This window comes from Oryzias latipes, chromosome 6, assembly GCF_053564925.1.
Source record: "Oryzias latipes strain Hd-rR chromosome 6, Olatipes_Hd-rR_3.1".
In the NCBI taxonomy this organism is placed as follows: Eukaryota; Metazoa; Chordata; class Actinopteri; order Beloniformes; family Adrianichthyidae; genus Oryzias; species Oryzias latipes.
Window position 1 is genome coordinate 29,407,613 of NC_136242.1, and position 27,113 is coordinate 29,434,725.

General features: G+C 39.7%; 2 protein-coding genes and 1 long non-coding RNA gene across 7 annotated transcripts in view; 1 reads left to right on the top strand and 2 right to left on the bottom strand.

Moving 5' to 3' along the window:
- Positions 1-933: 933 nt before the first annotated feature.
- foxl1 (forkhead box L1) lies at positions 934-2,685 on the top strand. The gene has a single exon (NM_001122919.2). It carries the CDS (start codon positions 1,343-1,345, stop codon positions 2,321-2,323), a length of 981 nt encoding a protein of 326 aa, NP_001116391.1. The 5' UTR covers positions 934-1,342; the 3' UTR covers positions 2,324-2,685.
- A 438-nt stretch (positions 2,686-3,123) lies between these two features.
- kiaa0513 (KIAA0513 ortholog) overlaps positions 3,124-27,113 on the bottom strand; it is a 51,136-nt gene continuing 27,146 nt past the window's right edge. For 3 of the 5 annotated variants that reach the window (XR_013656460.1, XM_020704188.3, XM_020704187.3), the window contains one exon: positions 3,124-3,886. Coding sequence is in view for 4 of the 5 variants with exons in the window: in XM_020704188.3 (XP_020559847.1) it covers positions 3,840-3,886 (47 nt within the window). In the remaining variant the exon portion in view is untranslated. Of the gene's footprint in view, positions 3,887-7,750; positions 8,179-27,113 lie in introns of those variants that run through there. The other 2 variants (XM_078948953.1, XM_078948952.1) reach the window with 2 other exon arrangements.
- On the bottom strand, positions 20,866-27,034 carry LOC144992484 (uncharacterized). The gene is made up of 3 exons (XR_013656462.1): positions 26,974-27,034; positions 21,084-21,198; positions 20,866-21,002 (listed from the first exon to the last, which is right to left on the bottom strand). It is a non-coding gene; the product is annotated as an uncharacterized LOC144992484 (long non-coding RNA).

Genomic DNA, 27,113 nt, shown 5'->3' on the forward strand with positions numbered 1-27,113 from the left:
AAAAGTGAAGTTTATTCACCAAAAAGCTCAGAATCTCTAATGTAAGCAGAAGCCAGCTGTGTGCACTTGTAAAGTTGCTATAATCCTCCTCTGACCTATAAACAGGAAAATACATAATATAAAGCATCATGGTCACATCTACAAATAATCCTCGGCCGGTCCTGTCCTTGTAAGGAAAGACACTCCTGCATGCTTCTCTGAGGACAATAAAGTCAAAGCAGCTGAACCTCAAAATCTGAATCCTATGAAATGTTTCTGTTATTTTCTGACACAAGAAACAGCTTCAATGTACACATTCTCTCTTTTCTATATTATTTTTCTTCTTTTCAGATGAACTCTTTCAGCATTAAAGTGTATTTTCTGGTAAAGACTTCCAAATCATTTGTTTGAGCCTCAGAACTCTGGAGTTTTCTTTTTGTGTCTGTTTATTGAGCTCCATGGTTTATTTATTTATTTATGTTTTGGTTTAAATGGCTCCAGCTGCACTACATTACGTTTTTCAGTATTTTCCATGAACATTTTCAAAGAAGGGCGAGTTTATTTTAATAAATGAACATTTCTGTCTTTAAAAAAAATCTGCGTTTTGACACGTTTTTAAAGCAGAAAAGTACCAAAAGTTAAAACTGAGCCTTTCAAAGTAAAAGCGTCTTTGCACAAATGGAAAAAAGCAACTCTGCGGCTGATTTCTCGTCAATATAAAAGTTAAAAAATCTCAACAAAGAATATTTTTCATGAAACATGTCATTTTGTTCAGTTTTCTCGGTTCTGAGGCAGAGATCGTGGACCTTCTCCGTCCGTTTGCGTCGTCGGCTGAAACAAAGCCTTGCAGTAATTTGGCTCCTTGTTTTGGTTTGATGGGGTCCGCCGCGGCTCCCCGAAAAGACCCCGCCGTGTTTGCTTGTTCTCTCTCTGTGTGAGCGGCTCGCAGCGTCACGGGTGGACGTGATATTTCAAACAGCACATCAGAGCGTTTATGTATTGGGTGCCCGGAAATTTTTCCAAATAAACACAGCTTGATTCGACCTGGGTGGGCAGACTTATCAAGAGACTAATTCTGTAAACAGATGAGGGGGAAAGCCGTTGCCTGATTGGTCGCTGTGCAGAGGAGGGGAGTTTCAGAGCAATGAAATTTTAATTAATGTGGGTGGGCTGCGAGCGCCGCCGACTGTTTATGATGGACAATTTATTTCCCGGCGCAAAGTCAACACCACACAGCAAACCTACAACAATTATTAACATTTTTCTGGGGCCCTCATGAGGCTGCCGGCTTATTTAGAGGCGGAGAGGCGATCCGGGAGCAGGCTCCACTTTTCCCGGAACACTCTGCGGTTCCCCGCGCGTCATGACGCACGACCACGGCCGGCTGCAGCCCCTCGGAGGGGTTTCTCCGGCTTTGAGCCTCTCCGGACCCCCACTCATTTACCTGTACGGCGGAGGGGTTGTTCCTGCTGCGCTCAGCTTCGTACCAAGCCGCCAGGAGCCCCCCCAGAAGCCGCCCTACAGTTACATCGCCCTTATCGCCATGGCCATCAAGAGTGCGCCAGGTCAGCGCGCAACGCTCAGCGGCATCTACCAGTTCATCATGGACCGGTTCCCCTTCTATCACGACAACAAGCAGGGCTGGCAGAACTCGATCAGACACAACCTGTCCCTGAACGACTGCTTCATCAAGGTGCCGCGGGAGAGGGGGCGCCCGGGAAAAGGCAGCTACTGGACGCTGGACACCAAGTGTCTGGACATGTTTGAAAACGGGAATTACCGCCGAAGGAAGAGAAAGACCAAGAATCCGTCGCAGGTCCAGGACTCTAAACCTGCTGGACACAAGCGCTGCAGGGGCCAGGGGTCATTCAGGGGGGCCCAGGGCGCAGAGCGGGACAAACAGACAGTTGTCGCCGAGTTTCACCATTCGGAGGAGCAGCAGAACCCCTCCATACCCAAATCCAAAGAGTCCCCGCCGGCGCGACGGCGCATTGACAACCCGGAGCCGAGTCCCACAGCGCTGTGGGCCGAACCGGACCGGAGTTCAGCCTTTAGGGGCAGAAACAGAGGCCCGCTCTGTGCCGTGAGCTGCACCGCAAACACGGACCTGGCCGCTCCAGGACGGGACAAACCCAAAGAAAGTGTTCCGAGAACGGACAGATCCAAAGGCTTCACCATCGAGAGCATCCTGTCCAAGCGCGATGATGATGCGCGCAGCAGCATCCAGAGCGCGCCTGCGCACAATGCCTCCCTCAGCTCTCCCCTGCAGCTCTACCACATGGGCTTTCCGCTCTGCTCCTACCTGTCACTCACCTGTGCCGATGACGTGCTTCGCTTCAAATGAGCGCGCGCATTTCCCCCACTAGATTTACCTTTCTGCGCCTCACGCGCGTGCTCTCAAGACATTCATGATCATCATAACCATCAATGAACGTATTTTAACATTTAACAGGGAGACCTTGACTCATCTTAAGTCACCTTTACGCATGTGTGATGACGTTTTTACACAATGAAAAAAGGTGATTTTTGTAAAGCACTTAATAAAAACTCAATTTCTTTCTCCTTGAATCAGTCTAAAAGTTAAGACCCTTTACAATTTTTTTTTGTAATTTAAAAAAAGAAATCTGACATTTCATACTTAACATAGCCAGACATGTTAAACGTTGAAATTTTCTCTTTAGTTGCAAAATAAAGTTTAGTTTTTGTAAGAACATGTTTCTTTATTTGAATCAACCAGAAACTTTCATCCTTCAACATCAACTTGTTTGACTTCTCTGTAACCCTTCCTGCGATCCGAGGCACGTGGCGTCATATGCAGACGGCTTAACAGCAGCAGGATCCACTTTGCTGACCTGATGAGTGAAAGCATCTTCTGTCCTCTAATAGAGCTTTCACTGAGTTTGATGATGGAACTACAACAATGTCTCCACCTGGAAAAATATGCTTAATTATGTTCATGTGGACATTTACAGAAAGTAGTATATAAGTGTAAAGGATTGTTAAAAAAAACAGCATAACACTTTGTGAAAACAAATGTTCCTAAACTCATTTGCAGTCTGTTTTTTCTGTTCCTTTCAGCAGCACCCCCCCCCCCAACATGTGTAAAAGTCAAACTAAAAAACAGAAAAAATCTAAAACAGTGAGTTCATTTAATCAAACCTTTTAAATCATATTTTTATTAATTATTGAGGAAAATGAAAAACAAGCATTTGCATTTTAAAATAGACAGCACATTTAAAACATACAAGAATTGAAACATTATTTTCTGTTTTTCACCTTAGAATCCAAAACTTATCAAAGCTTTTTGACACGTTTCAAACATCTAAAGTAAAGAGGAATTTTAGAATCTAAGAGTTGTGTGTCACAGTCTGGCAAACAAGTGAGAATCCATGCAGGGAAGACGTTACTGACGACAAAAGGCATAAAACAAAACCAATAACTCAACAGAACTAAGAACTTGAATAAAAGACAAGCCAACTCTAAAGCCTCACAGGGTTCCTTAAATACTGTGGCTAATCAGCAAAGTTCAGGCAGGTGTGACAGCTCGAATGGGCGGAGTCACAGCGAGCCTCCACAGAGAGCAAAGAAGACATAAGCGAATCGTGACATGTGCTTTACTGCTTTAGGTGAAAGTGATCATTTCTCTATCTTATCTTAAATTGCAGGGAAAGCTGCTAAACCGACAAACGTTTTTGTTTTCTCACTTATCATCATGACGATTCTGTTTTTGCTTGGGGTCAACTTTTCTGTTTGTTTATTGCTCCAAATATTCCAGAAAGGACAAACACATCTGCCTCCTGGATCCCCTTCGTTGTTCCTGCTCACTTTTCCTGAAGTTTGGATGCGATTTCATTCATTCATCAGCAGCAGCTCATCAGGTTTTCAAGATTTGGTCTTTTTGAGATTCCTGCAGATAAGAAGAAAGGAGGAGCAGGTTTTGGCTGTAAACAATCAGAATCATTGATCCGATCAAATATCCCTTTTTTCAAACCAAATTTCTGTAAATAATTGTGACTCCAAAGTGTTTGCAGACTAAACTACTTAGTTTTTGTCAAAGGAAGGTTTTCAACTTTCTTTTTTTTTTCAAACTGAATGCAGTTTTGTCAGACAGAAACATAATAAATGTTTTTTGGTTTGTTTTTGATTTATTTTGCTCAATTTAATAAAGACATTGAAACCCCCCCCCCACACACACAGTTTGAACAATTTGTGTTTCTGCACAAGACGTCTTAGTGAAGTACCTGTGGTACAACTAATCAGACTACTTTTGGCTCAGAAGAAGAAAAATAACTTCAAGAAAACAGAGTGGAACGTCAGAAAGTCACAGAATCAACAAAAAGGAAACCAGAAGAATAACAAATGAGCTGAATTCAGTTGAATCAACATTTGGGTCTTGGAAACTTTACCATGAAACCATCAGGATGGGGTCACTGCCCCGCCCCTTTTAAAGCTCCACACCTGGGGGGTATTCCAGGAAGCATGTTTAAACTAGCCTGACTTTAAGCCTGAACTCTGGCTGAAATCCGCCTGAACTTACTTACTCTGGGTATGTCGGTTCCAAAAGACCGGATATGAGTTGGCGTAATTACGCTCGACTTGGTAACCCTGGGTTAATGCTCGTGCACAGCAAGTACATAAAGACATTCTCAATGGATCGCCGAATTCCCGAGTCACCATGGAAACGCGTGGAGAGAAAAAAAGAAAGCGGGACACTTGAGACGGAAGTGAGACGGAGTCTGAGATTTTAATGACGGCGGATAAAGATTATAAATCCATCAAAAAAGTAATACGGCTGCATCATAAAAAAAAAGAGTTTCTGCTTCGAGAAAAATAACAAAATTTCTGATCTTGTTTCCATATATATATATATATATATATATATATATATATATATATATATATATATATATATATATATATATATATATATATATATATATATATATATATATATAAATTTCTTCTATTTGTAACAAATAATTTAGTTAAAATTATTCAACCTAATTTCTTACGTCTATAAAACTCAATAATTGTTTATACAACTCAAATTTACGTATTAATCTAACTAAATGTCACATTACTCCATTAATCTTTTTTCCATCTTAATTAATTATATTTCTTGAACTGTCATATGTCTAAGTTTGAGCCGGCAGATATGCTCATTTTTATAACAATAAAAAGGACGGGAAAAATTAACGGAGTGCAAAAATTCATTAAAGAATATTCCAACACTGACATTAGAATGCATTGTGGTAGGGGTGGTACATGAACTCATCATCCTCTCCTTCACTCTCACTCATGGTGCAGAGACATAATTATGGTAGGACAAAATAACTCGGCAAAACATGGCAAAACACAGTAAAATAGCTATACAACTAAGCACATTATGTCAAAAACCCACACTTAAACCCAAATCTGTCCAGACAGGCAAAGGGAATTATATCCCAGAATCCCTTGCGGTGCCTATCTAACTGCAGCACCAAAGTTACACCTACTTAATTGAATTAATTTGAATGAAAGCAAAATAACTGTCTGAAAACTACGTGTTATTTTTAAGGTGACCTAAAAAAATGATTTATCTTAACTGAAGCAAATAATTAAGTTAGATCAAAGTAAAAAAGTTTATTTTTCCAACATCCATACATGGTCTTATCATCCTTTCATGTTGGAAAAAGTATTATCTGAGCTTCTTCATCCACTAAATCATCTTCAAATGGACACACCATGCTGCTTCACCTCTCTGTAAACAAACTAAGCTTCAACTAAACCTGCTCCGGACCAGGTTATGTTCAGAGCATGAGTTGCCATGGTAACTTGACCTACCCTGAAACATACCTCCATTTCTGGAATCAAAAGCTGAGGTTATCAACTTCCTTAGCCTCAAACTTATCGTGGGAGCTAGCATAACCTGCTTTCTGGAATACCCCCCTGCGTGACATCAGGCGCGGTGGTGACAGTGTCATCCCAAACATGTCTAAATATAGACGCTCTGTCCCTCTGCCGTAAAAAGCTGCAAATCATGATGTTTGTTTGAAATACCCCCCCCCCCCCCCCCTCGTTGTTACAGTCAAGCATTTCCTGTGGGGAACTCTTGTGGCAGACATGTAAATAAAACATGAGGAAAAACTTCGTCCTGCAGAACCATCTGACAGTGAGGAAGAGGAGGGTTACCTGATGAAGGCAGGAGTTTGATCTGTAAAGAGAGGGGGGGGGGGGGGGGGGGTAAGCTGAAGGACCCTCTCCGAACATGCAGACGGGGGGTGACTGTGTTCTTTGCCTGCTTCCTCTGTGAGGTTTATCCTAATCTTTGTCCGTTTGTTTTAAGTTTCTGCAGCTGCCATTTGTACAAAACACCCCCCCCCCCACACACACACACCTACACACACACACACACACACACACACACACACGGGGGACCACACGGCTGTTGCGTCCTGCAGATGTTTCACATCATTTTCTGTGTTTTGGTTCCGCGTCTTGCTGAGATTATTTTGCGTCTCTAAGTGGCCGTTTAGACTCTCCAGCCGTTATTTAGGTTGCTCTGTGAGAACTTGTTCTCTTTGTGGTCGCGTTGTGTCTCCTCCGAGTTTGTTTGTGTAGCAAATCAATGTAAACCTTAATTTTCCCCCCAAACTGCTCCACCTCGTTTGGCTTGTTGGACAAGGAGGTGGGTGAAGAGGAAAATGATGATGATGATGCTTTCACTCAGCAGATTTTTAGTCTTGCTCTTGATGCAGAGTCTAGTTTTTGTTTCAGGAGACAAAATGCATCCAAAACATCAAAATGGCTTTGGTTTGTTGTTTTAGGTACTCCATTACTAAATGATGTTAAATATGGAGCCTTTTATTGACCTTAAACATCCATTCTGACGAAAATGGGGGTTTTAACATGTTCTTGTGACGTTTTTCTGCTGGTGGGGGATATTTATGAAGAAAATTAACGAAGCCCATCGAGATGACTGTTGTTGTGAATTTGGGCTATACAAATAAAATTGAATTGAAATTGAAGTGAAAATTAAGCTCAAAATTGCATTTCCGAGTGTCTCTTTATTCAAATCGTGGTGAATCAGGAGCAGATGCCTAAAGGCCGCTGGAAAAAGCCTGTAGGTGAGATGCTGCAGTCGGCAGGCCACAAGCTCCCTGCTCTGCTGTTCTCTGATGCATCCAGTTGCAGACAAATATGCACATTCTTGGTTTTCCATCTGGCTCAAACCTGTACAGCTGGATCAGTTCAATATTGTTCTGCCCACAAGTCAGAGGCAAAGTTCTGCAGATGTCCTAAAAAATGACATGATTTTGGGGGGGAAAAACAGCATAAATGTAATTTAAAGACTACTGGTAACACTTTAAAAATAGATCAGATGATCGGACTAAAACTTGAACAGGTATAGACTTTGATAACATATTTTCTCTTTGAATTATTGTCTTCCTTTTTCTTTTTTTTCATCTTTCATGCAATTGTTTATTTCAGTGTGAGGCCGGACCTTCTTAGTTTTTTCCATTTGAAAGGAAAAACACTGACAAAGGGAGAATCTGAATAATTTTCCTCTCTGTTACACAACAGTGTTGTAGCTCTTCTCTTTCAAACGTGGACCTGGATGGCTGTAGATCATCTCAGAGCACTGTTCCGTTTTTCTGCGATGCTGGGGAGTAGATAAATCAGGTAAGTGTGTGAGGGGAGGGTGGCAGCAGCTCTGGGAAGTGTCATCACGCTCGTTTCATCTGCAATCACTGTTCCTGCTCAGCGCTGAAGCATTCGGCCCACAGCTCGCTTCTTCAAAAGGAACTCTAATCCGAGTGTTTATTATATATTTTCACTCTCTACATAAACCACCTCTACTTGTCCAAATACACACTCGGCACCAGGGGGAGGGAGGGGCCCAGATGAAGATTGATGGCTTTAGTTGGGGCTGCATTAGCTTCTAATCAAGTCAGGGTTCCCGGCACCAAGTGCCGTACATCCTAATGTTCTCCAGGGCTGATGCTGGGAGGAGACATGCAGCTTGCAGAACACAGAGATATCATAAAGTTAGGCTCATCAAGCCTTCAAGATGCTTTTATTACTTCCAGCTTCGTCCTGAACGGCTGCTGTTCACCCTCCATCCTAAACAGATTTATCGGCTGTCTCTTTAAGGAGGTGCTGCATTTCTTCTTCCAGCGGATTCTCACCCGCAGCCACAGCAGCAGGTTCTCTGTGAATCTGATGGATCAGAACATTTGAGAAACAAAAACAGTGAAGAGTTGAGGTCAAACGTCTAGACCGGGTTCATTCACTTCGGAATGTCAAAGTGTCATTTGATCAGGTTTTGCTTTCAAACGCAAACTGCAACGTTAGCTTCGAAATGACTGCATCACCTATAAAGCATTTATTCTGAGCTACATTTGATGCTATAAAAAGATGATTTATATACCAGATTAAAAAATAAAAAAGGTTACATTTTTAAATAATGAAAAATTATCTGAGAAGCAGCTGAACTCGTCGAAAGCTTAGAAATTGTGCTAAATTGGATCAGATTAGTTGGGAAATCCCAAAAGAAAAGAATTGCAAGTGATGCTAAAAATACTAAAGAAGCACAAGGCTGCATCTAAGCACCAATTTCTGAATTTAATTTTAGCAATAATTCAGTTCACTTGATTGCTTTTGAGTTTCTATCAATTGTATTTGGGTTTTGAGGTTATAAGGTGGATAATCTAAAAAACAAAATGAAGACTCAAAAGTATCGGAGTTTTGCATCTGGAAATCCCTAAAGCAGTTTGAAGATCGTGAGTATAAATGTCTGCAGACTCCATGGATGTTTCTGCTGTCAACTTCATCCACATCTTTCATATTTGTGTAGCATAACAAAAAGGTCGTGCAGAACAAATCCCTGTTTTCACAAGAAAAAGTTGTTACAAAGACCAACAATCGCAATGCTTGTGGAAACAGATCAAGATAGACAATGGAAACTGGATTTTAAAAACAATAGAACACATTCTAACATTCAGTAGATGCTTGATGCTTTATTGTAAAAAAAGAAGCATCACTGCTGAAAAAAAAGATAAGAAATGCTGGACAAGTCTGAAAAAGATGACTGAAATTAATTTAAGTTTGAACTAATTGAGAAACTCAAGTTTTTCAGCAGTAAAACCTAAAATGTCTTATATTTCCAAAGCTTATAAATTATATTAAAAAAGGGAGTAAATCGGGTAAAAGATAAAATAATCTTTTTATTTGTCCCTCAGAGGGGAAGTTTTTAAATATGACAAAGTTTTTTAGGAGAAATTAGTTTAAAATTCAATTCATCTTCTTGCTTTAAGTAGAAATTTACAGATGATTAGAGTCATTAAGAAGGAACAAAAAGGTGATGGTAAATTCTGACTTTAATCACAGAATTGGGACTTTTTTTGCAGAATTCAGACTTTAATCTCAGAGATTAAAGTCTGAATTTCCCATTTCCCATTCCAATTCCCCTTCTCCTGTTTTTTCTCTGCGCCCCTAATCCACTTCCATTGAAATTTGATGCATTTTCAGAAAACGTTTAATTTTTCCATTAATTTGAACAAAATGAAAAAGTAAAAGAAATCTACAAGACCATAAAAAATAAGGTCAGAAATGTTGACGTTTGAACAGCACAAAGTTCATGAAAGCCTTTAGATGCCATAAGAAGCAAAAAGAGGACGTTGTTAGTAGAGAAAAATGTCCAATTGTAAAAGAACTAGAGTCACTATAGTTTCATTGTGATGAAGCATTTTTCAAGCATATTTTTAAAAATGTCATAAATATTTTCAACCTGGAAAATATCTGTTTTCAGAAAGTAGAGCTTCTTGAATGAGTTATGGAGACCAACAACCTTCAAAACCCTCCAGGTGACGAAGGTCCTAAATGAAGAGGTTTTGATCATTCATCTTCTTGAAGCTCTCCGTTCACATTAGGATTCTTCATTCAGTTGAATGGTCAAAGAGCGGATTCCTCCATGTTCAATGAGACTGACTCACAAGAAAAAGGATTTGTTGTTTGTTTAAAACAAGCCTGCTGCTGTTAAATCTGAACGAGCGGATTTCCTGAAGGCCCTCCCCACGATGGCGTCATGATTGCGAGTGAAAAATAAAAACTTTTCAACATCTCTGCAGCCGTGCTTTCAGCAGCTGTAAACAAAAGCTCGTGGTCTCATGAGGATCGCGTGTTATTGTGTGTAACTGTGTGTATTTGTGTGTGTGTGAATGCTGTCAGGAGGACTTGTACACAGCAGCAGGATTACCACCCTCAGACCAGGACCACCCTGACTTTAACACTCAATCCAGAAGGAAGAGGTGCTGCAACACACACTCACATGCACACAAACACACAATCACACATTATGCAAATGTTGCAATGGAGCTCCTCACACAACGACACACTTCATCTGAGCACGTCAACCAAAACAAACTGGATGTGATAAATGTTGCCCAGCTGCTCTGCACAACCTGTGCGCTGAAAGCGACATTTCCAAAGTGTTTGTGAATGCATCATGGTCATGTTTGTATGTACAATGTCAAAATATATTAGATGAGGACTTCAGGAAGAAATAAAGAGTTGGAAAGTGAGCTGAAAGCTTAAACCATAACAAAAAGCAACGGAAACTGTTATATAGATCATTTACTGAATCACAGTTGATCTATCGGAGAGGAGCATAGACAAATGTAGAATAAAAAGTCCCATCATTAATGATTGTTTGTTTTTTAACAGCAAATTGAAAAGAGTTTCAGAATGTTATATAATGTAGCTTAACTTTTCAAATTCTCTGGTTTCGTTTGTTTTTCTAGTTCAGTTTAAATCGTTTCCAGACCAGATTGATACGTGAATAAATGATAAAATTAGGCTATATTAATTGAGTTTATTACAGTTTTTTGCAATATTGTTCAACAGGCTGAGTCAGTGAGTAGGCTGTGCATCTAAAGTTTGTGGGAATTTTTTGACAGTTTTCAAACAGAATAACTACAATAGGTGAAGACTGTTTTGCCACATGGATTTCATGCTAATTTTTGGAATTCAACAATAGATATTGACAATAAATAATATCACACTGACTCTAAAATATTGCCTTTACTCAGTAACCTACATTTGAACAATGATTAATAATGTCAAGTTCTTTGCCTGTATTAAACACTATAGCAAAAAAAGCAGTTTTTCTTTTAAAAGTAACTTTTGTTAAAGGTTTTATGTATAAGTGAAGTAAAGCTGTCTATCATCAGCATATTAATGGAGTTTGACATTAAATTCCTGCTAATGTCAATGTCGGTCAAAGAATGTAGAGAAAATATATTAGCCTCAAATACAAAAGGGGTTTGTACAATTGTGTGTCAGATTCATAACCCTTAATTGCAACAGTAAACCTGTCCAACACAAGAGGCCTTCCTCTCTGATCTGTTTGCTCAGCTATTGGAGAGGACAAGTAAAAAAAAAAAAGTGGTACCAATATAAAACGGGTGACATTGGCTCTGCAACTCACCAGCAATAGAGGCACAAAGTCTGTGTTGGAGATCCTTTGATAGAGACATAAAATGCGTTATTTTTAAAAAATGGATTGTTGTTGTGGTGCCTTACAGGTACCAACAGACATCTCCTAATAATCTAATGTAAGTTTTTTCTTCAGTGTCCTTGAAGGGCACACTTTTTCCATGGTTATGGATGACTTTTCTGCAGACGTCTGGCGGATGCTCCTTCTCTGACTGTTTCATGACTGTCTGAAGGGCTGGCATTCATTAGACAGAGCTCGCCGTTCACAGTGTGACACTGCTGACTGCCCTTTCACAGCTCATTACGTCGCATCCAATCGCAGTGCAGCCAGCGTGACTGCTGTTTATTTACACAACGAGCTGAAAATGCAGACAGGAGGACAACTCGGACTGATTCTCACACACTGAAACACTCATTGTTCCCATCAACACTCAGCTTGTATGATGCAGATGAAAACAGACAGGACTTCCTCTGGTGTTCTGGAACTTTCCCCCAAACGCTTTAGTTTAGATATTAAAGAGACGTCTGACTTTTCAGCAATTTATAACCACCACTGTGGAGATTGATTCTACCAAGTCTCTCTCTTTGACCCTCTAGAAACCTGTTTCTCTTCTGTTTAGCTCCTAATGATGGTTTCATTTCTCTGAATCTAAACCTCGTTTCCTCCGGATAATTTATCTCCCAAACAGTGACTTCTGTTTCTCTTCATTGGAGTTTTCTTTTCCTTTGCTGTCTTTTTAGCATTTAACAATCTTTGAGTTTCCCATGCTGGTGGGTTAGATCTCCAAACTATCTTTCTCCAATTGCTAAGGCCGACTGACTGGACATCCAACGTCTCATCATGTGGTTCAAGTTCTGCTTGCAGACAGAGAACTACACTGCAAAATTTGAATCTTAGGAAGCTAAAAAGACCCATCTTTCAAGAAAAAAAAAGTTTTATTTTCTGTTTTGCAAGAACAATATTGTCATCAAGAAAGTTTTTAAATAGAAAACCAACCTTAGTTCAAGAAAAAGTGTCTTAGAATGAAAGAAGATTTCTTGGTATGTCCATTCTTACCTCATTGGCAGATTATTTATGCGTATTTAAAGAAAATATGCCAATGAAGTAATAATCTTTTACTTATTTCTAATCCTGTTATTGCATTTAGCTAATTTATCATCAAACTGCTCCTAAGACAATCAAATTTCCTCCAGAGCTGACTGTTGTGATAGCAAACACTCAACGGATTACAGAAAAGCCAGCAAAGCTAATTCATGGCTAAATTATGGCTGGCATTCACAAGCTCCTGGTAACTTGAGGGTTCTGTAAAGCTTATTCATCCACTTTCTAAAGCGTTGAAAGTTCTTCAGTCCTATTTTCTCATTGGCTCCTACTGAATTTTCAGTCGTGAAGTTTTCATCCAACGGCACGGTCTGAGAGACAGACAGGACAAGAAGCCGTGTTGGACTCATCCATGCCAGCTCATGAATGCTGTGAATTGTCTAAAAAGAAAACGCCACAATTGTGGCGCCACCAGATGGACAACGGGGAAACAAAAAACGACAAAGAATTCAGCCAAAGAAAAAGGAGGATGAGGAGGTTGTGGTTTTGACTTTCTGAAGATGCAGTGATCTCAAAGGTACGGTGGCCCTGAAGTGCAAACCATTCAACAAATCACTCGATACAAAAACATTTTTTTAAGATCACAGCAACAATTTAAAAAGCATATTACATTTTAGAAAACAAAACAAAATTTCAGAAACCAAAACATAAAAAAGAAAAAAAAGAAAAAAAGATTTCAGAAAACAAAATTAATTTCCAGAAAAAAAAAGAAATATTACAAAATGAAAACATTTCAGAAAAAAAATAATTTCCAGAAAACAAAATGAAATAAAAAAAATGAAAACATTTCAGAAAAACAAAATGAAATATTAAAAAATGAAAAACATTTCAGAAAAAAAATGAAATATTAAAAAATGAAAAACATTTCAGAACACAGAATGAATTTCCAGAAAACAAAACGAAATCTTCAAAAATGAAAAACATTTCCAAACCGGAAGAAGCAGGTACTATGGGACAACGCTGATTGGATGATGATGTTTGTCAATCATTTGAACTGAAAAGTATTTTAAATGAAGCGACGACGGATTTTATCGTCCAAACAACAATGTACCATGATAATTCCCGTATTTCCCATTTACATATTAAATCAAAAATGCAGCAAACAGATAATGAAGGTTTAAATTATTTTTTGAATATTTCGTCTGAAGCAGAACGGTCACCCGGAAGTAGTTTGTGTGGATGACGTCCGTTCTGCAGGTAAACAAAGAAAGGGACGGTAAAACGTTAACATAAACTTTAATCTTTGAATATTTAGCGGATGTGATGACAGAACGCACCCAGAAATATCAACACCAACCAGGTTTACAAATGTTTCAAAATGTCGTGTCATCTGTCTATCTGTCTGCCTAGCTGTTGGACAGGACAAGTTGGAAAAAAAAAAAAAACAAAAAAAAAAAAAATGTCGTGAGAGGATTCTGTCTAAAGCAGCAGCTGCGAGGGGGGTGACCAAGATGGCGCTCTGAGCAGTCGTGTTTGGCTGAGCTCTGCAAACCTAACTGTTTTTTGTAATAATACACGGTGAACAAAGACCTTTTCTTGATTTTTTTTACCTCTTTACAATTTCTTTATACTTTTTGCATAGTTCTCAAAGCATTATGAGCAAAGCCGAGAAGAGAAAGACGGAACTCAAGAAATCGCTAGCGAGTGTTGGCTCTGTTAGCAAACCTGCTAACGTTAGCCAACCTGCAAAGCCGTCTGCGTCGAGTAAGACTACTGATGCTAAAGTCAAATTAATTGACTCAATGCATGACTACATGGAGGCAGTTTCGGAACCATTCCTAATGGAAGAAGAAGACTTCCCTGCTCTTCCCTGCACACCCACTGCTTCCCCAGCTGGTAAGCTGAGAAAAGTCACAGAAACGGAGACAGAGGCTGTTCTTTCTCAACTCTCGTCACTTACACAATTGATAAACTCGAGGTCAGACACTCTGGAAAAGTTAATTAGCGGCAACTCCAGAGAGATCTCTGAGATGAAAAAAGCTGTGCAGGAGAACTCCATGCAAATCTCAGCTGTAAAAGGCTCCGTTGATGTCGTTTGTACTGAAATTAGTGACATGAAGAACAGAGTGGTCCACGCTGAGGCACAACTGGAGAAATATAAAACAATCGTGGAAACACAGGAAAAAAGGATCTCCCAGCTGGAAAGCTACTCCCGCCGCTGGAATCTGAAACTTCGCGGTTTGGCTGAGAAAGAAAATCAGAACGTGCGGCAAGAAGTGATCCAGATCTGCCAGTCTGTTCTACCGGAGGCGAAAGACAAACTCCCCGATGTTGTGGATACGGTACACAGACTCGGCCCGAAGAGACCGAACAACAACCAACCGAGAGGGATCATCATCCAGTTTACTGCGAGGATTCACCGCGATGCTGTCTGGCGCGCTGCAAAGAAATCTGCCTTCCTGAAAGAACACAACCTGAGGATGTCGGAGGATCTGTCTGCTGAGGACCGCGAACGGAGAAACCAACTGTGGCCGGCCGTGGAGAAAGCCAGGAGGGAGAACAAGCTGGCGTTCTTTGTTGGAGGACGTGCCTTTGTGAATGGTAAAGAAATCCTGCCGCCTTAACGAAGGCTGCAGATGTGAAAGCTGGATCTGAACGTTTTTTGCTATTTTCCACATTTATCAAAAATGATACTGTTGCTTAAAATTTGATTTTATTTGAGCTCATAAGCTATTGCATTCAAGCTGCTACTTTTTATTTTAATTTTTATCTTGCTTTAATTTTGTTTTTGATATAACATTATAATGTTATTTTAAGTATTACATTATACTTAAATGTGAATCAAGTAGCAGCATTGTGGGTTTTATTTTTATTTATTTTTTTCTTAAAACATTTACTCTTATGAGTAAGATGGGACTAATAACGCCCATCACTTTGGTGTTATTTCATAAGGAAATAATTATTGTTAGGGTCTTAGTTCACAGCTTTTTTTGTAATGGTTTGCAGGTTCTTATCCTCTTTCTGTTCCTAAGCGACCAAAAATCCTTAACTCAACTTCTTTTTTCTTCTTCTTTGGTCTAAATATCTTTTGTTTTTGTTCTTTTTTTCTATTTCAACTTCATGTCTTTATCCATTATTTCTTTAAATGCGAGAGGTTTAAGAAACAATGTTAAACGTAAAGCCATTTTTTTGTTTTGTAAGCAGTTTAATTCAGATTTTTGTTTTATCCAAGAGTCCCACTCAACTGAACAAGACAAATCCTTCTGGAGGTCACAGTGGGGAAATGATGTGTGGATGTCACATGGTACAGAGCGAGCTGCTGGTGTCTGCATTCTCAAAAACAGATTCAATGGAAAAGTTTTGCTATCTGACAGCGATAAAGATGGTCATTACATTTTTATGATACTTGAAGTAGCCCATTCCGTCTTTATTCTAGTCAACGTGTACGGGTTCAACTCTCAAACAGAAAATAATCTTCTCTTCAATAGACTAGAAACACGTTTATTGCACTGGCTGTCTAAATACCCAAAGTCTTTTATAAAATTTGGAGGGGATTTTAACTCAGTTTTTGATAATTCTATGGATAGATGGCCTCCCAGGAGTCCAGACTCTAACTGTCCTATAAAGTTGTTTGCACAAAATTTAGATTTAATTGATTCTTGGAGAGACTCGCATCCAAACCAAAGAGCTTATACATGGTGTAACAAATCACAGACCAGACACTCACGCATTGATTTCTGGCTTACTTCTAAAGACTTAAAAAATGTTAAAACAGATATTCATGCCACACCGCTTTCAGACCATAAAACAATTCATCTAACCGTCCCTTTGTCGAGCTCCTCTGGCACTAAAGCTTCATACTGGAAGTTAAACAGTACCATTCTTGAGCATCTGGAGGTGATTTCTGAAACTCATCGCTTAATAAAACTTTATTGGAACAATGCACTAGCTGAACACTCATTCTGTAATAATTGGGAACTTTTGAAATACGAACTTGGTAAATTTTTTAGAAAATATAGCTCTGACTTAACAAAAAAAAGAAGAGCTGTTGAGACAGATGTAATACAGAAGATTGCTCTTCTTACATCTAAGCCAACAGATGTCCTAGATGAAACGGATAAAACAGCTTTAATAGACTTACAACACAAGTTAGATGACATTTATAAGCGCAAAGCAGAAGGAGCGTTTATCCGATCTAGGAGAAGGTGGATTGAGGAAGGAGAGCAGAACTCTGCCTATTTTTTCAGGCTAGAGAAATACCAGTCCAATAGCAATTCTATTTCACAATTAAATATTAATGGGGTCATTTCTGATGATAGAAGTACCATAGCAAAATATTGTTCTGATTTTTATAGTAAACTCTATTCTTCCAACTATTGTTCAACATCTGCCCTTACCTTTCTTAACACTGTCAATAATATTACTCCAGTGAGTGAAGCGGACAGAGTCTGTTGTGATGATGTCATCTCTTTGAATGAGGTCACAGATGCTATAAAATATCTGAAAATAAATAAATCTCCTGGAACAGACGGCCTTACTGCCGAGTTCTATAAACAGTTTTCTGACAATTTAGCCCCATTTTTATTAAAAGTTTTTGAAGAAAGCATTAACAAGGGTGCACTCCCTCCCACGTTATCTCAGGGACTGATTACCTTGATCCCTAAACCGAGAAAGGATCCTCTTTCCTTAGATAACTGGCGACCAATCACCTTATTGAATTGTGATTATAAGATATTGGCTTTGATTCTTGCAAATAGAATAAAGCCAGTCTTAGATACAATTATTGATGAAAATCAGTCTGGGTTTATGCAGAATCGTCATATCTCAAACAATATTAGATTAATTTTAGACATACTAGATTACTCAGAACTCGTGCAGGATGACAGTCTCATTCTTTTTCTAGACTTTTATAAAGCCTTTGATTCTTTAGAACACAATTTTATTATTGCTGCTTTAAATAAATTTGGTTTTGGTCAATTCTTCTGCAATGCTGTTCAAACTTTATATGTCAATAGTAATAGTTCTATAAAACTCGCCAGCGGAACTTCTCCTAGATTCTTCTTGAAACGTGGGGTAAGGCAGGGATGCCCCTTATCAGTCTATCTGTTTCTTCTTTCTGTTCAACTCCTCAACCTACATATCAAACTCAGCCCATTAAAAGGTTTAATTGTGGCTGAGAGGGAAATATTCATAAGTCAACTAGCAGATGACACTGCTCTCTTTCTCCGAGACGCTTCACAAGTAGCTGTGGCGATTAATATCATCCAGTCCTTTTCTAAAGCTTCAGGACTTACCCTTAATTTAAATAAATGTGAAATTCTGCCTGTTAAAAACTGTTTGCTTACATCTATCCAAGGTATTCCTGTAAAAACATCTGTTACGTACCTTGGTATTCAAATCACTAAAGATATGCAATCCAGATGTTCTACAAATTTCTCTCCAATAATAGATAAAACCAAAAAAACCCTAAACCAATGGCTGCAAAGAGATTTGTCTTTGAAGGGCAGAGTTCTGCTTACGAAAGCAGAAGGAATCTCTCGTTTGACGTATGCAGCTCAATCTCTACAGGTTAATAACACAGTCTGCAATACAATTAATAGAATATTATATAACTTTCTATGGAGAAATAAAACTCACTATATCAGAAAATCTGTTATTTTAAATACCTCTGATAAAGGCGGTTTAAATTGTATTGATTTTACTGCCCTTAACAATACACTCAAGGTAATCTGGATCAAGAAATATCTTAATAACCCCATATCTATCTGGAACTTTATTCCACATTTTGTATTTTCAAAAGTTGGAGGCCTTAACTTCCTGCTCTGCTGTAACTATAGTATTCCAAAAATCCCTTTGAAACTGTCAAATTTTCATCAACAGGTTCTCTTAGCCTGGGCTCTGATCTACAAACACAACTTTTCTCCACAGAGTTGTATTATCTGGAATAACTGTAATATTGTCTATAAAAGGAAAACTCTGTTTTTAAATAATTGGTTTAATAATGGTATAATTTTCCTCAATCAATTATTCAAAGAACCTGGATTATTATATAACTACTCAGATTTCACAAAGCAGTATAAAGTACCAATAACTCCCAAAGAATTTGCAGTAGTGTTTGATGCCGTCCCATCTGGGCTTTGCATGTTATTCAGGGGTTTCTACAGCGCTCCTCCTCTGACTCTTCATCCTCCTGATGTGCTCAAATCTCCTCTGGGTAATTTCTGCTTCACTTCCGCTAAACAGTTGAACTCAAAAATCAGAGCTTTGTTTCAAGATAATTTAGTTTCTGTTCCATCAGCTATCTATTATTGGGCTAATTTCACTTCTAACATTGATTGGAAAAAAGTCTGGTCTTTACCACAAAAATACTTCTTAACAAATAAAGTCAAAGAAATCTCTTTTAAACTTCTACACAGATTTTATCCAGCAAAGCATTATTTAACTAAATTTAAGGCTGACATAAACACCAGTTGTGCTTTCTGCCAGAAACAACCTGAAACCTGCTCTCATTTATTCTGGTCTTGTGAATTTACATACAGATTTTGGAAAAACATTCACAAATTTATCACCGATTCTATTTTTGCTGACATACAACTTTATTATAAAAACATACTTTTTGGTTTTCATAGCTTTGATGTCAAAGACCGTGATGCTTTCTTTTGTGTAAACATGGTATTATTTATCGCTAAATTTCATATACACAAAAGAAAATTTTCCAATAAAAAACCGGATTTCTTTGTGTTCAAACTGGAACTGCAGCGTTATTTAAACTTAATTTCTGCTTCAAAAAATACAAAAGCTCAAAAAACAATTAGCATCTGTAAATCTTTTGGACTGCTGACATAGATTTACTCTCGCATTTTCTCTTTTCTCTTTATTTTTTTGTTTCTTTTTATTTCTTATTCCCTTTTGTGTTTATTATTAATAATTAGTATTTTTTAAAGAATGCAACATGTTTGTTCTGTATTCAGAATTTTATTGTACATTATATGTGCATAATTGTTGTATTTTCTTGTTTTGTATGTTGCAATTGTTCAATAAAAAAAAAAAATAAATAAATAAAGCAGCAGCTGCGAAGAAACGGGTGTTAAGGACGGCGCACATCAGGAAATGCAGTCCCGCCATCCACAGATAAGGTATGGAGGCACATTTGTTTGATCTAATAAATGTAGCGTTAAACGTGATTTCTAGGTGGGTGTTTACAGACAGATCCAAGATCCTTCAGTCATACGTTAATGACAGGTTACCTCATCAGCTGGAGAGGGGGGGGGGGGGTCACGTGGGCAGGATTCTCAGACAGGTGTACCAGCAGCATAAATCAGCAAAGCTGTCAGGTAAACTGCAGCAGTTTGTGTCTCAGAATAACATTTATGAATGCTTCTTATTCACACTATTAAGATCTGTGACTTTAGAGTGTGTCAGTGCACAGAAACATGACAGTAAATGACTGGATGTGCACATCATCAGACACGTCCAGGTGTGTAACTAAAGGTGGCAAAGTCTGTAGCGTAAAATAAATCTTTAAAAAAAAACGTTTTAGTCTTTCAGGCAGAGGAGGAATACCAAATTGTTTTAGAATGTATTTTTTATAAGACTGAAATAATGTATTTTATTCTGAGTTTGGTGTTTTGACCCCTCCCTAATGAATTTCTGGTTTAACCCATTTTCTCCTCATTTTGATGAACTCAACTTTTTCCTGAATGAAAGATGAACGGTAGCCAATGTTTTTCTGTCAGGGATTTTTAATTTATCTCTGTCAGGGATTTCAATGGAGCTGGAGTCCAGTGCAGAGGAAGCTGCAAGCATGTACGAGCAGGAACTGGCGTCCCCTTACCTGTGCATCTTCCTCTGGATGTGATGCTGAGCAGCAATGTGGACAAAACTTCCCTCACATGACTCTTTTTGATATAGTTGTTAAGCACAAACAGACTTTCCCAGATGCATTTTTTCCTCTAATAAATGTGACTGACAGGTACGCTGAGTAAATGCTGAATGTAAACGTAACATTTGATTGACTGCATGAAGAAGCCCATAAAGGAAAATCCACAACTGTTTCTTTGTTTCTGTTACTGAATAACGTATTCATGTTAAGTTTTCAATAAATATACTGCATTGCTATGAAACAAATTTGTTTATTTTCATATCCATTATTACAATCCTCACGTCAGCATTCAGTTTTTTCATTGACAAAAAAACATTTCTAAACAACAGCTTTGAAAATCAAACATCAACTTTGTTAATAAAGCTTTAAAACCTAAAATGGTAAACATGGAAAAACTCCTAAATGAAGCAAGCCTAATAGGAACATTTTAAACTGGAGTTTTGCTTAAAGGAACATTAAGTTGTTTGGAGTTGTACAAGTGTTTGATGCGATTCCTCAGATGTGATTTCCAGATCATCAGCCCGATGCTAAAGCCAGGAATTGTGCTTCGTTTTTCACTCCCCACTGCATCATTTACAACTAATCAGGCTTATGCAGCAGGTTAAAGACGTTTTTTTAAAGGACCTGCAATTTAAAAAAAAAAATTAGATATTAAGGTTAAATAATATTTATTGATTACATTTCACATAAATCATAGTGACTTGCCTGTACACTGCACAATGATATGAATGACTTTAGTCTTCTTGTATTCCCATGTAGAGCTGCCATCTGTTCTTCTGCAGCACAAACCTTTCTGGAACTTCGCTTTGAGAAACTTCACCTGCAGAAATATCACATGTTTACGGAGCCCGTGTCCTGACATTAAGATATAAAAATATATCTTGTTCCCACAGATTAATATCTTGTTCCCACAGGTTATTATGTCGTTCGCACGAAATACTATTCCGTTCCCACAAGATACTATTCCGTTCCCACAAGATACTATTCCGTTCCCACAAGATACTATTGCGTTCCCTCAAAATGATTAACTCGTGCGAACGCAATAATTATGTCGTTCGAACGCAATAATTAATCCGTTCGAACGCAATAATTATTCACGTCATAAGTCATTCACGCGGATATGCTCTCTGTACGCCGGCAAAACTAAGCCGCTTTCAGCGGTAACTTCCGTGTCTCTGTGACCCATATTCGTTCAAAAAAGGAACATGAAAAACAAAAATGATCACTTTATTACCGTCTCAATGAATATATGAAAAATATCAATAGATTTATGATAACTAGGCTGCTTTGTCATACGATAGCTCCTGCTAGGCTACCACTAGCTCCGCCGCAGAGCTCTTTGATGTATGCCGGCATTTGGGCAACTGGCTGGTCTGTTGTCAGACAGCTGATATGGTAGTTTAGGGTCGAACAGGAATAATAATATTCAGGACTTGTCTTTTATTAACTTTAGCAGTCAGTCGCTTTACATTCGAAGGCTATTAGGCTACATGCTAACTGACTAGCCGATCATTGATCCTGTTATTCATTTACGTCATAGATTTACAGCAGATACCTTCACATTTCTGTCTGTGTGTGTCTCATTACATTGCATTGAAGACACGCAGGATGTTTAGAGAACAGATTTATTTATTTTAAAAAGCACAAAAGCATCCATCGTATTCACGTTCACATCATCTGGTACGCCCTCCGGTCATCTTGCTGCAAAAGCCGCTTCCTGCCGCTACTTCCGTGTCTCTGTGAGCATTCAATAGGGGTAAAAATAAAAGCAAGAATGGTCGATCTGTTATTGTCTCGATGAAAATCTGAAAAATATCATATTAAGCTGGCTGCTTCGCCTAAAGCACTTACCTTTAGCTTGTAGCATAACAACAATAGCAGTACGTCACGTTTCCCAGAATGCTTTGCTGCAATCATTGGCCAATCACCGTGTCCCTGTGACCAAGGTCTAACAACAAAACCAATGATTGGGCGCAAAGCATTCTGGGAAACTTGACGTACTGCTATTGTTGTTATGCTACAAGCTAAAGGTAAGTGCTTTAGGCGAAGCAGCCAGCTTAATATGATATTTTTCAGATTTTCATCGAGACAATAACAGATCGACCATTCTTGCTTTTATTTTTACCCCTATTGAATGCTCACAGAGAAATCTAGCCACAGGGGTTGCACAGGGGTTGCAAGCCAGTAACTTCTGTGCCGGTCCCAAGCCCGGATAAATAGAGAGGGTTGCGTCAGGAAGGGCATCCGGCGTAAAAAATTGCCAAAATAACCATGCGAATCATCCACAACACTTTAGACATACCGGATCGGTCGAGGCCCGGGTTAACAACGACCGCCACCGATGCTGTTAACCTACAGGGTGTCGGTGGAAATTTGACTACTGTTGGTGGAAGAAAGAGGGGAGGCAGAAGGGTCCGTGGCCAGAGAGAGAAGGGAAAAGGCAGGAACATAGGTTTGAGAATAGGGACTCTTAACGTTGGCACAATGACAGGGAAAGGCAGAGAGCTGGCAGACATGATGGAGAGAAGGAAGGTAGATGTACTGTGTGTGCAGGAGACAAGGTGGAAGGGCAGCAAGGCACGTAGTATTGGAGGAGGATACAAACTGTTCTATCATGGTGTTGATAGGAAGAGAAACGGGGTAGGAGTGATTCTGAAGGGGGAGTTTGTAAAGAGTGTTCTAGAGGTGAAAAGAGTCTCAGACAGGATGATGAGCCTAAAGTTAGAAATTGAAGGGGTGATGGTGAATGTAGTCAGTGGGTATGCGCCACAGGTTGGCTGTGAGTTAGAAGTGAAGGAGAGATTCTGGAGTGAGTTGGATGAGGTCATAGAGAGTTTTCCCAGAGGAGAGAGAGTTGTTATTGGAGCAGACTTTAATGGGCATGTTGGTGAGGGCAACAGAGGTGATGAGGAGGTGATGGGCAGGTTTGGTGTGAAGGAAAGGAATCTGGAGGGACAGATGGTGGTGGACTTTGCGAAGAGGATGGAAATGGCTGTAGTCAACACTTACTTCCAGAAGAGAGAGGAACATAGAGTGACATACAGAAGTGGAGGTAGGAGTACTCAGGTGGACTACATCCTATGTAGACGAGGTCATTTGAGAGAGGTTAATGACTGCAAAGTGGTGGTAGGAGAGAGTGTAGCCAGACAGCACCGCATGGTGGTGTGTAAGATGACTCTGGAGGTCAGGAAGAAGAAGAGAGGGAAAACAGAAAAGAAGACCAAGTGGTGGAAGCTACAGAATGAAGAAACTTGTGAGGAATTTAGGCAGAAGTTGAGGCAGGTCCTGGGTGGTCAGGATGAGCTTCCAGAGGACTGGGAAACTACAGCAGAGATTATCAGGGAAACAGGTAGGAAGGTGCTAGGTGTGTCATCTGGAAAGAGGAAAGACGGTAAAGAGACTTGGTGGTGGAATGAGGAAGTACAGGAATGCGTCCAGAGGAAGAGGTTGGCTAAAAGGAAGTGGGATGTAGAAAGGACTGAGGAAGGTAGACAGGAGTACAAGGAAGCGCAGCGTAAAGTGAAGAGAGAGGTGGCAAAGGCCAAACAGAAAGCTTACGATGAGCTATATGACAGGTTAGACACAAAGGAAGGAGAGAAGGACTTGTACAGGCTAGCCAGACAGAGAGACAGAGATGGGAAGGACGTGCAACAGATAAGGGTGATTAAGGACAGAGATGGAAAGGTGCTAACAACCCAAGAGAGTGTACAGAAAAGATGGAAGGAGTATTTTGAGGAGCTGATGAACGAGGAAAATGACAGGGAAAGAAGGGAGGAAGATGTGGTTGTTGTGGAGCAGGAAGTAGCAGAGATTGGAAAGGATGAGGTTAGGAAGGCTCTGAAAAGGATGAAGAGCGGAAAGGCCGTTGGTCCTGATGACGTACCTGTGGAGGTATGGAAGTGCCTAGGAGAGACAGCAGTGGAATTTCTAACAAGGTTGTTCAATAGGATTTTAGAGAGTGAGAAGATGCCTGAGGAATGGAGGAGAAGCGTTCTGGTCCCAATCTTTAAGAACAAGGGTGACACGCAGAACTGCAGCAACTATAGAGGAATAAAGTTGATGAGCCACACAATGAAGCTGTGGGAAAGAGTAGTGGAAGCCAGGCTTAGGAAGAAGGTGGAGATTTGTGAGCATCAGTATGGTTTCATGCCCCGTAAGAGCACCACTGATGCCATTTTTGCTTTGAGAATGTTGATGGAAAAGTACAGAGAAGGTCAGAAGGAGCTGCATTGTGTGTTCGTAGATTTAGAGAAGGCGTATGACAGGGTGCCGAGGGAGGAGCTGTGGTACTGTATGAGGTCGTCTGGAGTGGCAGAAAAGTATGTCAGAGTAGTTCAGGACATGTATGAGAGAAGTATGACGGTGGTGAGATGTGCTGTAGGTCAGACAGAGGAGTTCAAGGTGGAGGTGGGACTACACCAAGGATCAGCTTTGAGTCCTTTTTTGTTTGCTATGCTGATGGACAGGCTGACAGACGAGGTAAGACAGGAATCTCCCTGGACAATGATGTTTGCGGATGACATTGTAATTTGCAGTGAGAGTAGAGAGCAGGTGGAGGAACAGCTAGAGAGGTGGAGGTTTGCTCTGGAAAGAAGAGGCATGAAGGTCAGTCGTAGTAAGACAGAATACATGTGTCTGAACGAGAGGGATCAAGGTAGAAGCGTTAGGTTACAGGGGACTGAGGTGAAGAAGGTGCAGGAGTTTAAGTACTTGGGGTCAACAGTTCAGTGTGATGGGGAGTGTGGAAAAGAGGTGAAGAGGCGAGTGCAGGCAGGTTGGAGCGGTTGGAGGAAAGTGTCAGGAGTGTTGTGTGACAGAAGAGTGCCAGCAAGACTCAAAGGAAAGGTGTACAAGACAGTGGTGAGACCAGCTCTGCTTTATGGGTTAGAGACGGTAGCAGTGAGACAGAGACAAGAGGCTGAGATGGAGGTAGCGGAGATGAAGATGTTGAGGTTCTCCTTAGGAGTGACCAGGTTAGACAGGATAAGGAACGAGTACATCAGAGGGACGGCTCATGTTGCCTGTGTCAGCGACAAAGTCAGAGAAGCCAGACTGAGATGGTTTGGACATGTTCAGAGGAGGGATAGTGGATATATTGGTAGAAGGATGTTGGAGATGGAGCTGCCTGGCAGGAGGGCAAGAGGACGGCCAAAGAGGAGATACATGGATGTCTTAACAGAGGACATGAAGTTGGCTAATGTTAGGGTAGAAGATGTCCATGATAGAGTGAGGTGGAAAAGGATGATTCGCTGTGGCGACCCCTGATGGGAAAAGCCGAAAGAGAAAGAAGAAGAATGCTCACAGAGACACGGAAGTAGCGGCAGGAAGCGGCTTTTGCAGCAAGATGACTGAGGGCGTACCCCAGATCATCATCATGTGAATTAACGTGAACACGATGGATGCTTTGTGCTTTTTAAAATAAATAAATCTGTTCTCTAAACATCCATGGTGTCTTCAATGCAATGTAATGAGACACACACAGACAGAAATGTAAAGGTATCTGCTGTAAATCTATGACGTAAATGAATAACAGGATCAATGATCGGCTAGTCAGTTAGCATGTATCCTTATAGCCTTTGAATGTAAAGCGACTGACTGCTAAAGTTAATAAAAGACAAGTCCTGAATATTATTATTCCTGTTCGACCCTGAACTACCATATCAGCTGTCTGACAACAGACCAGCCAGTTGCCCAAATGCCGGCATACATCAAAGAGCTCTGCGGCGGAGCTAGTGGTAGCCTAGCAGGAGCTATCGTATGACAAAGCAGCCTAGTTATCATAAATCTATTGATATTTTTCTTATATTCATTGAGACGGTAATAAAGTGATCATTTTTGTTTTTCATGTTCCTTTTTTGAACGAATATGGGTCACAGAGACACGGAAGTTACCGCTGAAAGCGGCTTAGTTTTGCCGGCGTACAGAGAGCATATCCGCGTGAATGACTTATGACGTGAATAATTATTGCGTTCGAACGGATTAATTATTGCGTTCGAACGACATAATTATTGCGTTCGCACGAGTTAATCATTTCGAGGGAACGGAATAGTATTTTGAGGGAACGCAATAGTATCTTGTGGGAACGGAATAGTATTTCGTGCGAACGACATAATAACCTGTGGGCACAAGATATTAATCTGTGGGAACAAGATATATTTTTATATCTTAATGTCAGGACACGGGCTCAGTAGATGTTAATTCAATTGAGTATTTTATAAACTGTAAAGTTCATTCTTAAGTTTCAGTATATGTGTATATGCATGGTTCTAAAATATACAATGCACTTAAATATTATTTCCCATAAGAACTTGTTTACTGATTTCAGTCTTAAAGTCGATTTTTAGCAACACTGATGCCATATAATTACTGTAATTACTGTATAAATCACAGAATCAGGCTGGCTCGGAGCTTTTTCTCTCATGTTGTCACCGAAAACGGGAACGGCTATCATGTGAAGACGGTTCGTCTCCATCGGGTTCTTTTTGCGCAAGATAAAAAGAAATTATCTTTTCAAAGCAGCACTTTAACATCCTAAAATTAACATCCTTAGAGACATGTGACTGACAAAAGAAAAGATCACAGAATTGATTCTTACCTAAAGATGATTGACAGCATGAACCTCGCAGCCGTAGACATTAGCGCACAGCGTTCAAAGTTTTTTTTTTTTTTTTTTTTTTTTTTTTATTGAAAAAGACAGTTGAGGTTAACAGTTTGAGACAATTGTATACAATTATG